Raw genomic sequence first — 13,529 nt, 5'->3', positions numbered from 1 at the left:
CCGGGTGATGAAGGGTGTATTTGTAGCTCTGCCTGGAGCTGTGTAATAGAGCAAAACCCATCTTTGATGAAAGAAACGTAACAGCAGCCTAGCAGGAGATGATCTTCCCAGCATCAAAGCAGCCAGGTACTCGCTTCCATGATCTCAATAGCCCCTGTTGGCTCTTTAATTTATTGCTGTGGACAGCAGCAGCTGTCATAATTAAAAATCACTGCTGCAGTCGCCATCACCGGCCATGCAGCTCCCATGCAAAATTTCAAATCTGATGTTGGAAACAGTTTTGCCGCCTCTAACCAGCTGTGGGGGTAGCGATGAGATCCAGACTGTGACCCCAAGGCTGGAGACATTGGGTCTGTGAAACCCACATGCATTATACAGCCAAAATTAAGCCAGGAGAAAGCAAACAGGAACCGGGGACATGCAGGATGGTACCCGACATCCCCAGTGATTTCCATGAAACCATCCAATAAATTCAGGAGCCTCCCTTTAAACTGACCCTTGGCATGTTTGTTCAGACGAGCTACATGATTGCAAACGTCGAGCTTTCAGAACACTCTCATGGAAGTTTACTTTGGGTGTTTCCTCCCTCCTACAGGACCCCAAAGGACTTTGGATGCTGTGTGGGACCAGCTGTTTGCAGCAGTGGATGCCTCCCCGCTGCTGGTGTAGAACGGGAACCATACGGGATTTGTGCCTGTAGTTTGAAGCAAAGCACAGCCTGCACAGCGGGGCGGGACGGTGGACAGACACAGTCCCACGTGCCACAAGCACAACTGGCTTCAGTGTCCGGAGCCCGAGGTATAAATATCTTGCTCAAGTGATTTTATGCAGCCTTTATACAGAAGGCCTGAGGAGTGACTCAAAAAGCTCGCTTGCTTACTGCGGAGGGTGACTTAACTCCTCGTATTTGGCCTGCAGCAAGGGCACCTGGCAGGCAGCTCCGCTTGAACGCGGATTATATGTGGATGGATTAAAAGAAAGGCCACCCGTTCACAGCCAGCCCATCTCGCAGCACCACGGTCAAAACGCTCAAGTCATCATCAGAACAACCTAGTCTAGCAGAAAGAAAACATTATACAGCTCACCCAGCTCATAGTGATTTTTCTATCGGGATGTTTCTCTTACCAACGCAGTTCCATTTTTCTCCAGTACACCTAAATGTGGAAATACGCTTTACTGCCTAAAAATAAATTCCAGTCTCTGAGACAATAATTTCTTTCCAAAGAACGAGGAAAATATCACTATAATATGCCACTGATCTCCCAAACTTCCTGCGTTATGTCCATACAGAAAATTATTACCTACATTAATTATTACTTGCTGACTACTACCAGCATTGAAAAATAAAATGTGTAACAATATATAAGAACTGTGGATGGGCAAAAATAAAAAAAAGCATTTAAACGGACAGGTCTTCAGGTCTCTCTGTATTTACTGTCCCTGGTTGACATCATGACACTCACAAACACCCCACACCCCGCACCCCCCCTTTGTGTTGTTTGTTGCAAACTTTGAGTTTGCTTCAACTACCTTTACTGGACATACTGCCTGTTCTCCAGAGAAGGCGATTACGACTGCCTTATGACTTGGAGGTAGAAGTCTGTTTACTATAATTATAAAAATTGCAAAGAAGACCACCACCTTAAAACAAAGAAACATTCATACTTTACTTTAAAAACAAACATTACATAAAAGAATACAGAGATTTTCAAGTGCTGAGCACTTTCTGGACCCTGCTGAGGCACACATTGGGAAAGTACATTTCCACAGGCTGGAATGGCTCATTTTTGCACACCTGATCTTCCTAATTCAGCTTCTGTCCTGGTTTTCTCTCCCTGCCCGTGTTAGGCTGCTCTCTGCCACTGCCACAGATGTTGAAAATGCAGCTGAACATCAGCACCACATGCAGCTATCTTCCCCTCACTCTCCTTTCTTCGAGTGTCTTTCTCTTACAAGTGCTTGCAGCGGGCAGAAGCCATGATACAGAAGCCATTATTTCGCCTCTCTAAAACCACAGGACAGCTTTTGGACGTAGTTTATCCTCCCCAGAATGACTAATCTGGGTCTAGCATCAAATATTACAAGCATCGAGGCACACAGCTACGCGACACTGTGTGGAACTGTGCTTCTAGGTAACAGGTCCGTTAGCATTGTTTTTGCTCTCAAGTTTTATGTTAGTAACTTGCAAAAGATCAGGAGTGCGGATTTGACATTTCCCTCAAGAACTGATAATAAAATACTTTCTAAAAGACTATTTGGAGCGAGGCACTCTTTTTGCTAGTACTCTCTGAGCACAGCAGCAAATTTCTCCGTACAGAACTACCTCATGTTTTCAGAGACCTGATGCTGAGAAGGGACCACGTTACTTAGCTTTGCTTGAATGCAAAAGCTGACAGTCTGACATTTGTAGATTGATCTAAAGGCTTTGGTTTCTTGGATAAACTTGAGTCCTCTGATTTTTGCTCATGATTCTTTTTCGCTTCGTCTTCATCAGCTGTGGGATGCTTTCGCTTTTTATCTTCTGTTAAATCATTAACTGTTCCTCCTTTTGCTTTCTCAGTCCACACCTTTGAAGAAAGTACATCATTAAACAGAAAACTATAAATCAGGCCGCAAAACTCACCACTTTATTTCATACGCTTTCTTTCTCTGACTATAAGGAAGCACTGAAATAATTCCTGTTACGAATTGATAAGGATCAACTTAGGAACAATTTCCTCGCTTTCCTTTTTTGTAACAGCATTCTCCTTCAAACCTGTACTTCATTTGAGCCTGTATATTAAATTGAAGCTCTTAATTGTCTTTCTGGACAAATAAGAAACCCAAAAGGTCTTAGAACAAATTCAAGCCCCAATGAATTAAGCCTGGCTATGTTACTTTTAACTCCTTCCCTTCTCTCTTGTTATTTCTTCATTGATTACGCTTCTCTCACATGCCCCACTTTGGAAAAAGCTGCTTTCTGCTATTTCTTACTATCCAGATAGTTTATATTTTCATAAGCTACTTTCGTTGCTCATGGGCAATTCAAAACTGAAGTCCATGAAGATGGAGACCAGCAGAATTTGAAGAAAAAATTCCTAACTGAAAGTAACCAAGGGATTCCAGGGAGGAAAAAAATTCTCAAACGCCCCCAGAATTAGAGAATGCTTTCTTACCATTCTGTCTTCTGACGACAGCATTCTAAATCGACTCATGCCTTCTTTTATTACTTCTGCTTCATTCAGATCAGGATTATCCGTCAAAATGTTTGCTCTGTTCTCTTCTAGCCACATCTGGAATCCTGTCTTTGGTCTAAAACAAGCACACAAAAGTTGTCCTTTTAAGAAGGCTATAGGAAAACCGTATCCCCCAAAACAACATTTCTAAACACCACCTTCACAGGACTTTTTTGTTCTTGAAAGAAAAGACATATATATGGTCAGCAGTTTGCTTTCGCCTATTGCAGTATGCGTAAAGAACATGCTGACAAGGCAAGACTAAGTCAAGCATTTTTATTAAAACCATGATATATATGGAGATTAACATTTCAGTTTTAGAATGACAAAGCATAATGGTTCTCTTCCTTTCTGACAGGGTCCCATCAAACTAAAAATAGAGCACATATATTAGCATGTTTCAGCTAATCCTTTCCACAGTTCTCCTTGCCACTTGTTTTATAACATTATCTGTAAAGGTTAATGAAAAGAATGCTAGTCCAAATGAATAATAATTACCTTCATCTTCCTCAGTTAAATGAAGTCTAAATGAAACATGATTACAGTAATGCAAGTTTCATGAGGACTGGGATTGTTAGAAAATACAGCTGCTCCAGAGGAACAAGAGATTAGTGTCTTCGCTAGGAAGAGACCTGCTCCTTAGGTGATATAAGGTTTTTTTTGTTTTCTTTTTAAAAAACCACACTAAAATAAAGCTTTTACGCTTTCACGTGAAGCCCTTAGCTTTTAGACCTCCACTGAGATTTGCTAGAGATGTTTAAACTTCAGGTATTTCCTATACTTGGAACTGGCACAGCAGCATTTCTCATTCAAAGGTCATTAGCAGATGCATAAGCAGTATCAAGGCAAAAAATTGTTGCTTAGAGCCCCAAAGTTACATTTTGCATTGTATTCACTCACACATGGATTTGTCTCACACCGATGCAGAACTTCTACTTTGAATAACGCTACCACACTCGCCGGGAAAGATTTAACGGACAGATGTTTTTTTCTGTTCTTTCACTGTAATGTGGCAATTTGGAAATCCAGCCAATGTGTTTTATGCAGTTTTTTTTGATAATATGCATAAATTTCCATAGTGAGTTCACAAACGTGACAACATGCGAGCTAACACTTCCATCTTGACGTTACGCTACTTGGGCCAGTCTAACATCTTCAGAAACAAAATAGTTTTTGGACTTGCTATTTGACCAAAATTGGAATATGGCATTGAGATGCAAGTGTCCACTCACCTTTTGTTTTCAGTGTTCTCAGGTGCAGTGGCTTTGACTTCATGGGACTCGTTTCCTGCTTTTTCTTCTCTTTCTTCCACTGTTTTTTCGCTGGAGTTAGGTGTACGAACCTGGAAGAAGGAGGCTGCTAAGGCCTAGAGAAACAGAAGTTTAAAAACAAACAAAAAAGAGGTAAGAAACCTCGCTCTCAGACAACACGTACCATACAGCCCAACAAAAACCAAGCCTGTCCTAGAGACATAATAATTACTTGCATTAATATAGCATCTAATTCATCCAATTTCAGCACAGCAGATGTTTGGTTAATGCTATTTAAAATAAAAGCACAAGATCCAGTGCAGAATGTCATTCCTACAACTGGTTTGGTTTTTTTTCCTGTTTTATGTGCTTTTATAGCTTCTGCAGTATGTTTAAATGAACTCTGCCATCTAAGATGCCGAATCAACAGGGTTTCATACTTGATAAAAGCTGGTAAAGTCAATTGATAGTTCTTTGCTCACTGAAACAACATAAAAAGACTAGAAACATTACCTGCTTGGACTTGGGTTTGGGAATCAGAGGCTTTATAACAGGAGGATTCTGCTTGTTTACAGCTCGACTGCTAGACAAAGAAGTTTTCTTTGAGTATTTGCTCATAGTGTCTAGAACATTTGCTGAGGGGACCACTGGGTCCTTTTTGTTAGATGACACCTAGCAAAACAAATAAATAGACATTTTATTTCTTGTCTGTCATGTTCCCCATCTCTGTTCCTCCAAAATATCTGTTATAGTTACATTGTAAACTTTAGATATAATGATCTGTTGTGATTTTCAGAACACCACAATTGAAGCAGCTGCAAAATTCTTACCTTAAAGGGATTCACTCGTCCTTGGCTGCTTGATGCAATTAGAACTATTTAGTAGGAAAGAAAGAAGAATGTAAAGATGTGTGCATGCGTGTACATGCGCGCACATATATATCAATCTATGAAGCAATGTGCACATTTTAGCTGAGAAGATGAAGCATTAGCCTCATTTCCAAACAAGGCTAACACTCCTTTTGTGCATTTCAGCCTCTGTTCACTGAAAATTGAAGAGGAGAACTAAATCAGAGGCATCAGCTATTCCACACCAAAGAAAAGAAGTTCCCACCAGGCTTGAAAGTGGTCAGACAAAGGCACTTTAATAAGCCTGTGAAGGTTATACTATATGTTCTCAACTATTATTAGTCTTCAAGAAACGCCACACAGGACCAGCAGCTTAAAATACAAATCCACAGGAAGACCCAGTACTTCCTCCACTCCCAAATCCGTTTCCACTCCTATTATTCTTGGAGAGGATTGGCAGGAGGGAAGAAGTAAGAAGCAGCCACAGGTCGCATTCTGCCCCTGCCTGCTCAGACTCACAGTCCTACAGCAGGGTTATTAACTCTGCCCTGTAAGTGCAATCAGTAAATGTGCCTGTGATTAGTAAAACAAATCAACTGATCATTGTTCTCATTCTTCCCCTGCCCAAAGACTACCTTCATGACATAGCCAGGCAGAGAACTGATTCAGCATTTGGCACAGCTAGGGCAATCCGCATAGTGCTATGGGACATCATTCAGTAACGAAGACTTCAACAGAAATAGGGAATCTCTTAAAAATGTGACAACAATACTCTGTGCGAGTTACCACTTGAGGACACTGTTATGCACTGAATTTTAGTAGCAATGGGAGAACGGGGGATAAAAACAGGAGCAGGTATTGTGAAGCATGACAAAGTTCTCACCCTGAATAAACAGAGACTTACTCACCAGACTTTGGAGTAGTCACCTCTGCTGAAGTGGCACCTTTGGAGAAAGGATTTGGCCCTTCAGAACAAAGGAAGAGGTACATATTTAAGTGCAATAAAATGTAATAGCATAACTTGTTAAAAAACAAAACCCCAAACAGACAAGCAAGTTGTAGTAAAGGCACCCGCTCGCTCAGGTGGGCGCTACCAGGGAATTCCACGTAATGGGAAGCTCAGAGGCAGGAGTTACTACCTGTCACCCCATTATTCCTGCTGCATAGCTTTTCACATGTCAGCACCCAAATAAGACAGATCAGAAACTACCAGACCTGTTCTAACTAGGTAGCAGAAAACCTAGTCCCTGCTACAGTTGTAGTTTCAAAACAGAGTGAAACAAATGGGAGTGTTTTCTATTTATATAAATGGCTTCTAACTCAAACCTCCTGTACCTCACTTGTGGTGCCCCTTGACAGGTGGTGTGCCTGTCTTACCTAAATTTTATGTCAAAAGGACAAAACAGAACAGTAGACAGAAAGCCCTGTTGTTTGCATAGTCCTATTGACTACTGAGTTATCCAAACTACAAATTTTCCAGAATTCCTAATTCACTCTGAGAAAGAGACATCCAGATAACTTCCAAGGCTATTCAGAGAATATCTTTCTTACTCTGGTTTTGCACTTCTGGTGTTTCTTCTACTTCCTCATAGGCATCAGTTTCCTCAGCATCTTCCATTTCTTGGTTCTGCTGAACATTTCTGACTGGCGGCCGCCTCCACTCCATGGCAGAGTTGCTGTAACTAAATGGAAGGAATTCATCAGAAAGGAAGCGCTCACCACATTCAGAAGGAAAACTGGAACAAAGGAAGGCTAACTTACTTATCTAATTCAGGAAATCTGAACAACAACATTTGGCATTTAATTTGCATTATACCTCTGATTAAACTGTGGTGATTACTAAAAATAGAATAAAGATTCATTAACCACTTCAGCTCACCCTGAAACGCCAAGTGCAGTCGCCTGAAGGGGTACTCCTGTAGTTTTAAGAAAGACCACACACTGCTATGAAACTGCCCGAAATTCACACTCAGGTAAAGATACATGCACTGGCCTCCAAACAGCTCTGCACCCAGAGCAAGCACCTGAACAGAAACAGCAACCTTTTGCCACCTTCAGAGCACATCACTACTGTTGCCGGAACGCTTTGGTGCAAATATAAATGCAAACATAAAGCATCTTCTGTGATCTGCATTTAAACATGTATACCTCCAATATCATAAATAATGCTAGATTACTTTTCTGCCTACGTGAATAAACACACAGGTAGTAACATAGATGCATATTTTCAGTCTGAAACTTAGGAAGTGAGATTTATTGTTTAATCTGATTATTCTCTAAATTCCCAGTACAGCAGTATGTACATCTCTTGCATTTCCCTCCTAATCTTTGCTGATTACTAAAATCTGTGTATATATATATAAATTAAAGGTTCATTAATCACTGACACTGTGGTTGAAATAAGTCCGGCACAGAGAACAGTATAGTGCTTGTGATAAATTTTAACCCTCAGAGTGGCTGAAGTCACAGACATGGGATGATAGCTTCCATTCGTGATCCAGAAGAACAGGGTAGAGCATTTAGAAAGGAGTTTTAAATGTGCAGTTTCACACAGAAGAATAAAGGGAAAGACTACAGAGAAGTTCAGGGACTTAACTCTTCCTCTTGCTTAACCAAGTTCCAAACTTCATACATTAAATTGGTACAGGAAGACGTTGCTTCTGACAAAATGTTATGACATTTTTTCTGCCCTATCAGACTGGTGGTTAGCAATTATTTTCCTTACAGCTGTACCACTGAGAGGGCAAGCATGAACACAGCTCTTCTGTACAGTCTATATTAAAAAAAACAACCCTCAAACCACACACATCTTTTGCCTCGTCATGCTTTACAAAGCAGATGCAGGTAGGAAAAGAAAGGTAGATACAGCACAGATACAGGGGAGTGGGGGGAAATGCATACAAACCTGTAGTATTTCCACAGCTTTGAAGAGCTGGGATTAATTAGGAGGGAATAAGACTAAATAGGATACACTGAGGTGGGATACTGGGAGAGGGAGAGCTGGAGAAAGATAGAAGGATGTTAAGATAGGTGTGGAATGAGATAGAGGGACTGAGACAAAGGAAAAAAAAAACAGGTTGCAGTCAAATAAGCAAACGAGCACACACTAGGGGAAGGGAGGGTGTGGGCGGAAAGAAAAAATTCTAATCAGAGCAACTTGGTATTGAGTCTGCTTTGCCTCTGAAGCTGTTGTACACAGACATACAGAAAGCAAGGAGTGAAAACATTTCCCTTTGTGTTACCATCCTGATACTAATGAGCCCTCACAAGACATCAACAAGAACGTGCCATTTTGTAAGTACAATTTACGAGTAAAGCAACACAAACTGTTACTTCATACCAAATACATTGCAAACTACGGTCCAGAAAAGTGCATCAACTGGACCAAAATGTTAATAGATCAGTAAAAATGTTCCCAGGTTTTTAATCACAGAAATTTGTGTTACCCAGCACTCAATTGCTTTCGGAAATCCTCTTCCTCCTCTTCATCTTCCATTGCCATTGCCAGCTCACTTGCTTTCTCTACAGCCATTTCACTAAGTCGCTGAGCTAAATTTAGTCTTCGAGAGCGAGAAGCATACTTGATAGCTAAATTCACAACGTTTTGTGTCATGAGGTCAGCAAGTTCCACACAACGAAATTCACGCTCCAGTTTACAAGAAAGCTGAAAGAAAAGAAGCCTTGAGAGTTACACACTTCACAATTATACCGCTCTCTCAAGAATGTAGGACCAGAATATTTTAGTCTTGGTGGAATGAATGAATAAAGAGAAACCAACAACAACTATGAGCTGCATTGCAAAGAAAAAGCTTTTTTTTTTTTTTTAGTTTTCTTCTTCCTCCCACCCTTCATACTGATAAGCACAAACAATATTAACTGCGGTCCACCTCCTCTCGTAGTCTGTGAACCAGCTGGCACTAGCCAGACTTCTAAGAAGAGGAATCACATCAAAATTTACATCAGATGCTACTGACTCAAAATAAATTATTTCTATTTTTATTTATTTGTACTTACGGCAAACAGTTTCATTAGAAGTTCTTGCTGTTCTTTCACTGACTGATTTTTAGTGTTTTCATCGATTTCATAGCCATTTTTCGATAAGTAATCCACATGGTTGTGAAATACAACAGAACGCCAGTACTGCTCCTGAAAAAGGGAGAACGATGGATGCTGGAGGTCACACAGGGGCGAAAAAAAGTCCATGACTCAAAGCCTAAAAATTTACAAATTATTTTATCAATTTACTCTTAAATGCTCCTTTCATGCTATAATGAGGGCGAGGGGCAGACAATTATCTTTAAAAGCCAATGTCTACTGAGGAAAAAACAGATCACGTTAACAACCATCTGTACACAAACTGATCCAAACAGTTGCCATTTATGCTAAATTCCATTTATATTCCAGGCTTTCAGCAGGATGAGACCTACGTGTTCACCAGTATGCGACCAGGGCAGACACTTGTAGGACAAGTTGATTATTTTAATCTTATAACTTCTGTCCCACAGCAAATTGGAAGTATTCTGGAATAACTCAGTAATAGATGATGATTACTCCTACAGTGAGACAGGTAAACAGAAAATATAACTCTCGTTCAGGCAAATACTAGTATGGCCATTAGACGAGGCTAGCACTGTTACAAAATAATTATAAAATGATTCAAAACCAGCACGTTTTCATCAGATGTACTGGAATAATCTGCTTCTTCGTCTACACAGAACTATGTATTCCCTCAAGCTAAATAAACACTTCCTGGCATTTCCCTTCTATTATTCTGGGGGTGTGTGGAAGGCATACCGCATCAAATAAAGAACAAAAGACCTTCAACCAAATGAAGGAGAATTCATTAAAAATTACAATGTGTTTATTATTGAAACTTTTTATCTACACTTCTATCAAAAGAGAATAAATTTCAAATAACATTAAACTGTCTCTAAGGCTAAAGCTAGAGTTTTATATTCATTTCTGTTTTGTGCACTACAGCTGAACCCCACAAGACTGAAACATCTAAACCTATTTGAAAAATTGAAGAATAAATACACTCTTCTAGAAGTTCTCCGCAGGTACATCTTGCTTCAACCAGCCTCTACCTTAAGAAAATAAGTCAAGCCTGAAGGGCTGTGTTTTCAGAGCGATGATACGAATTGGAGCATTTAGTACATCTTTCAAAAACACATCTTCCATAAATTTTGTTATACCTAAAATATTAAAAAACAGGCACCTTCAAGAGGGTCTCAATTTGGATCCCAAAATGTGGTGCTTCCCAGAACATTAATCACTACCCACTAAAAAAGAAATTAAAAAAAATAGAGAGGGATAGAAGACTTTATTGGTCAGAAAGAGCTTATGTGTAAATATAACTTTGCATCAGCTCTAACAGCTTTATTTTGTATTCTTCTAGAAAGAGTTGGGAACCAAACCAAACCAGAAAACCTATACAAAATGCTGAACCCAAATTACCTCCTTAGCCACATGTCTTACTTAGAGTTTGTACTACCCCTCTTTCATAGTAGAGATGATTAATAGGAACCTTGTATGATCCCTACTACGGGGACATCTGAGACTATCAGCTGTGGACTCAACACCATTCCATACCTCCATCTGTCCCTTTTCTGTTGTAACTTGACAGTAAGGAAGTTTAAAAGATAATATTGCTACAGCAGGCCGTGGTAGCGTAGGAGGGAATCGGGCTCCTTTACAAGGAATGCACCTGTGCAAGGGAAACAAAAAACGCATACAGTCCTCATCACCTACAGTCACCAGTTGTTCTACATCTAAATAATGTCTCCTAAGAAGCAAGGTACTTTAAGAGGATTTGTTCTTTAAAAAGTAGTAATTAAATTACTGACTTAAATATAGCGATATGTAAGATTGCATTATAAAGGGTTATTTTTATATTGCAACCAACAGAAGATTTTAAAACCAGCAAAGCACATGGTGCTCTCATTCACACCAGAAACTCCAAATGTGGCACATAACAGACACAGATCCCCCTCTCACACGATACACAATTTAACAGATATTACAAAATGTAAATGCAGTTTATTAAAATCAGAAGCCTCTGAATAACTGAAGGCCACTGGAAAAAGAGCAGGCACATCTACCGTTTATTTTGATGAGGGGTTTTGGACTTCATGAGACGAGTGCTGTGTTCAGACACACACGGGGCGGGTGAGGGGGCAAAGAGAGGGGTGAAACAGATAAGCATATACTAAAAGCATAGGCTTATTGTTTCATTATATTTAAACGAGTATTTCCTGGTAACAATCACTGAAGCAAAACATTGATTGGGGAAAAGCTGTATTTCCAGCAGCACCAATGCAGCATTGACAAAAATGTCTGGTTTTATAAGCTACTGTTTCAGACACTAGAGAAAAAAAAAAAACAACAAAAAGGAACAGGAAGCATTAGTGTTCTGGCTATCTGTGTTAATTAAGGCATATGGTGTTTCTACAACCCTCCCCCCTTCTTATCTTTAATATGCTAGTGGCTTTGAATAAAATGTTCTTTGCGACTCAGAGAGCTGTACTCTCCTCAGAATAGAAGGAAAAAAACTCATGATGACAGACTCAGGGTTGACCATCACATTGACGGGATGTACCCTGCACATTTTTGGTGAATTTTCTGGAGGCCAACATTACTTAATAATTTAGAGGAGGAAACAGTGAATTGACATTTACCACTAATACCAAATTATTTCCCTTATTACAAAAAAACCCAGAGGATTACAAAGAATGTCACATCAATTTAAATAAAATGCAGTTTCCCATCAGCCTCTACAATTGTGTACGACTAGCAAAGTAAAAGAGCCTAAATTTCAATAAAATATGTGAGCTGATGGATTCTGCCTGGTAGGAAAAGGACACACATCACTGAATAAAGAGGACTACAAACAAAGCTTAGCAACTACGTGTCCAGGACGTGTGTTACAACAGAGAAACAGAGTCATTTAGACATCACCAGTACCACATTTTATAAAGTAATGGCTAACTCTCATCTAAGTATTTGAGCAATTTTACATACAAAATTGTTCTTCATGGCCACAGTTTAAATATTAATATAATAACAGACAGTTCTGATTTATCTATGCCTAATGATGTAGATTAAAAAGAACCCAATCCTATAACTAAAGGGACAAAAGGAGGAGACACAGCTAAGCCAAAAAACAACCCCAAAACGAATAACAAAAGAGCCACACAAAACCCCAACACCACCCCCAACAACAATAAACAACCCACAAAAACCCAAAAAGCCCCAAACCCCCAAAACCATCAACAGCAGAAGCAGGTTCCTAACAGCAATCATAGCTTTTTAGTAGGTTTCTCTAGCTAAATGCAGTCTTACGAATGTGTCTGCATCAGAGATCTGTGATTTCACAATAGAGTGCACGTGCCTGTTAGCCAAGGCAAAAAGCCACAATTAGTCAGTTATAAATTATAAAACTCTAATGAGTTTATTCAAAACCAATTTGGTAATGAAACATCCGTGCAGAATTACATTCATGAACTAGATCATTTACTGTGCATATTTACCAGCCACCTGTTTTAGTAAAAATTGCTTCCAGCTTCTCATAGTAAGAAGTGCTCTGTAATTTAAAACCAAGACAAACAAAGCACTTCCTTGTGAAATATCTGACCTGAGCTGCTGGGGATTTTCATGGATGCCAACTACCCAGTAATGATCAGATTTTCCTTTGCAATGCTCTCTCGTGTTACACACCGGAATCCAAGTATTCCCAAGTCCTCGGTTCAACATCCGCACAATTCCCTCAGAATCCACGTAACAAGGGGTACCTTTTAGTTACAAATGAAAAGAATTATTCTGACAGGCAACTCACTGCAACGCCAGTAAGTTTGAACTGCTGCATACTGCTGGGAAACGATGGCTTATGTATCTCGAATACGACATCCTCTCACCCGAACAGTACAACCCAGCTGAGAAAAACTAGTTCCCTTAGAAAGATGCGCCACCTTCTGACAGGCAACACTACTGCTAGTTAACCGACTCAAGTTCAAATTTAAAGCATTTTACGAAGAAATCAAATTTCTACTACTTGGGTAGATTCTCAAAGAAAATTAGCTATTTTCCAATTAATTTTTCTGGTTATCATCAAAACTACTCCCAAGCTACCAACTTTTTTTGGGGAGGCTTTTCCCAAGCTGGTTGAACGTGGCTATTATGGTGTACTAATGCAGCTTATTTCTTTTTGCTGAGCAGGG

General features: G+C 39.8%; 1 protein-coding gene across 5 annotated transcripts in view; it reads right to left on the bottom strand.

Annotated features, from left to right (window-relative positions):
- Positions 1 to 1,642: 1,642 nt before the first annotated feature.
- The window catches only part of WDHD1 (WD repeat and HMG-box DNA binding protein 1), a 29,619-nt gene continuing 17,732 nt past the window's right edge, over positions 1,643 to 13,529 (bottom strand). For all 5 annotated transcript variants that reach the window (XM_075104290.1, XM_075104292.1, XM_075104295.1 and 2 more), the window contains exons 16-26: positions 12,947 to 13,103; positions 10,906 to 11,020; positions 9,328 to 9,459; positions 8,760 to 8,977; positions 6,865 to 6,995; positions 6,222 to 6,278; positions 5,296 to 5,339; positions 4,979 to 5,137; positions 4,448 to 4,581; positions 3,156 to 3,291; positions 1,643 to 2,567 (exon numbers count right to left, since the gene is read on the bottom strand). In XM_075104290.1, the coding sequence (XP_074960391.1) occupies positions 2,367 to 2,567; positions 3,156 to 3,291; positions 4,448 to 4,581; positions 4,979 to 5,137; positions 5,296 to 5,339; positions 6,222 to 6,278; positions 6,865 to 6,995; positions 8,760 to 8,977; positions 9,328 to 9,459; positions 10,906 to 11,020; positions 12,947 to 13,103 (1,484 nt within the window). In that variant the 3' untranslated portion in view covers positions 1,643 to 2,366. The remainder of the gene's footprint in view (positions 2,568 to 3,155; positions 3,292 to 4,447; positions 4,582 to 4,978; positions 5,138 to 5,295; positions 5,340 to 6,221; positions 6,279 to 6,864; positions 6,996 to 8,759; positions 8,978 to 9,327; positions 9,460 to 10,905; positions 11,021 to 12,946; positions 13,104 to 13,529) is intronic.

The sequence above is a fragment of the Phalacrocorax aristotelis genome, chromosome 9 (genome assembly GCF_949628215.1).
Source record: "Phalacrocorax aristotelis chromosome 9, bGulAri2.1, whole genome shotgun sequence".
Classification (NCBI taxonomy): domain Eukaryota; kingdom Metazoa; phylum Chordata; class Aves; order Suliformes; family Phalacrocoracidae; genus Phalacrocorax; species Phalacrocorax aristotelis.
This window is presented reverse-complemented; position numbering and strand designations above follow the sequence as displayed.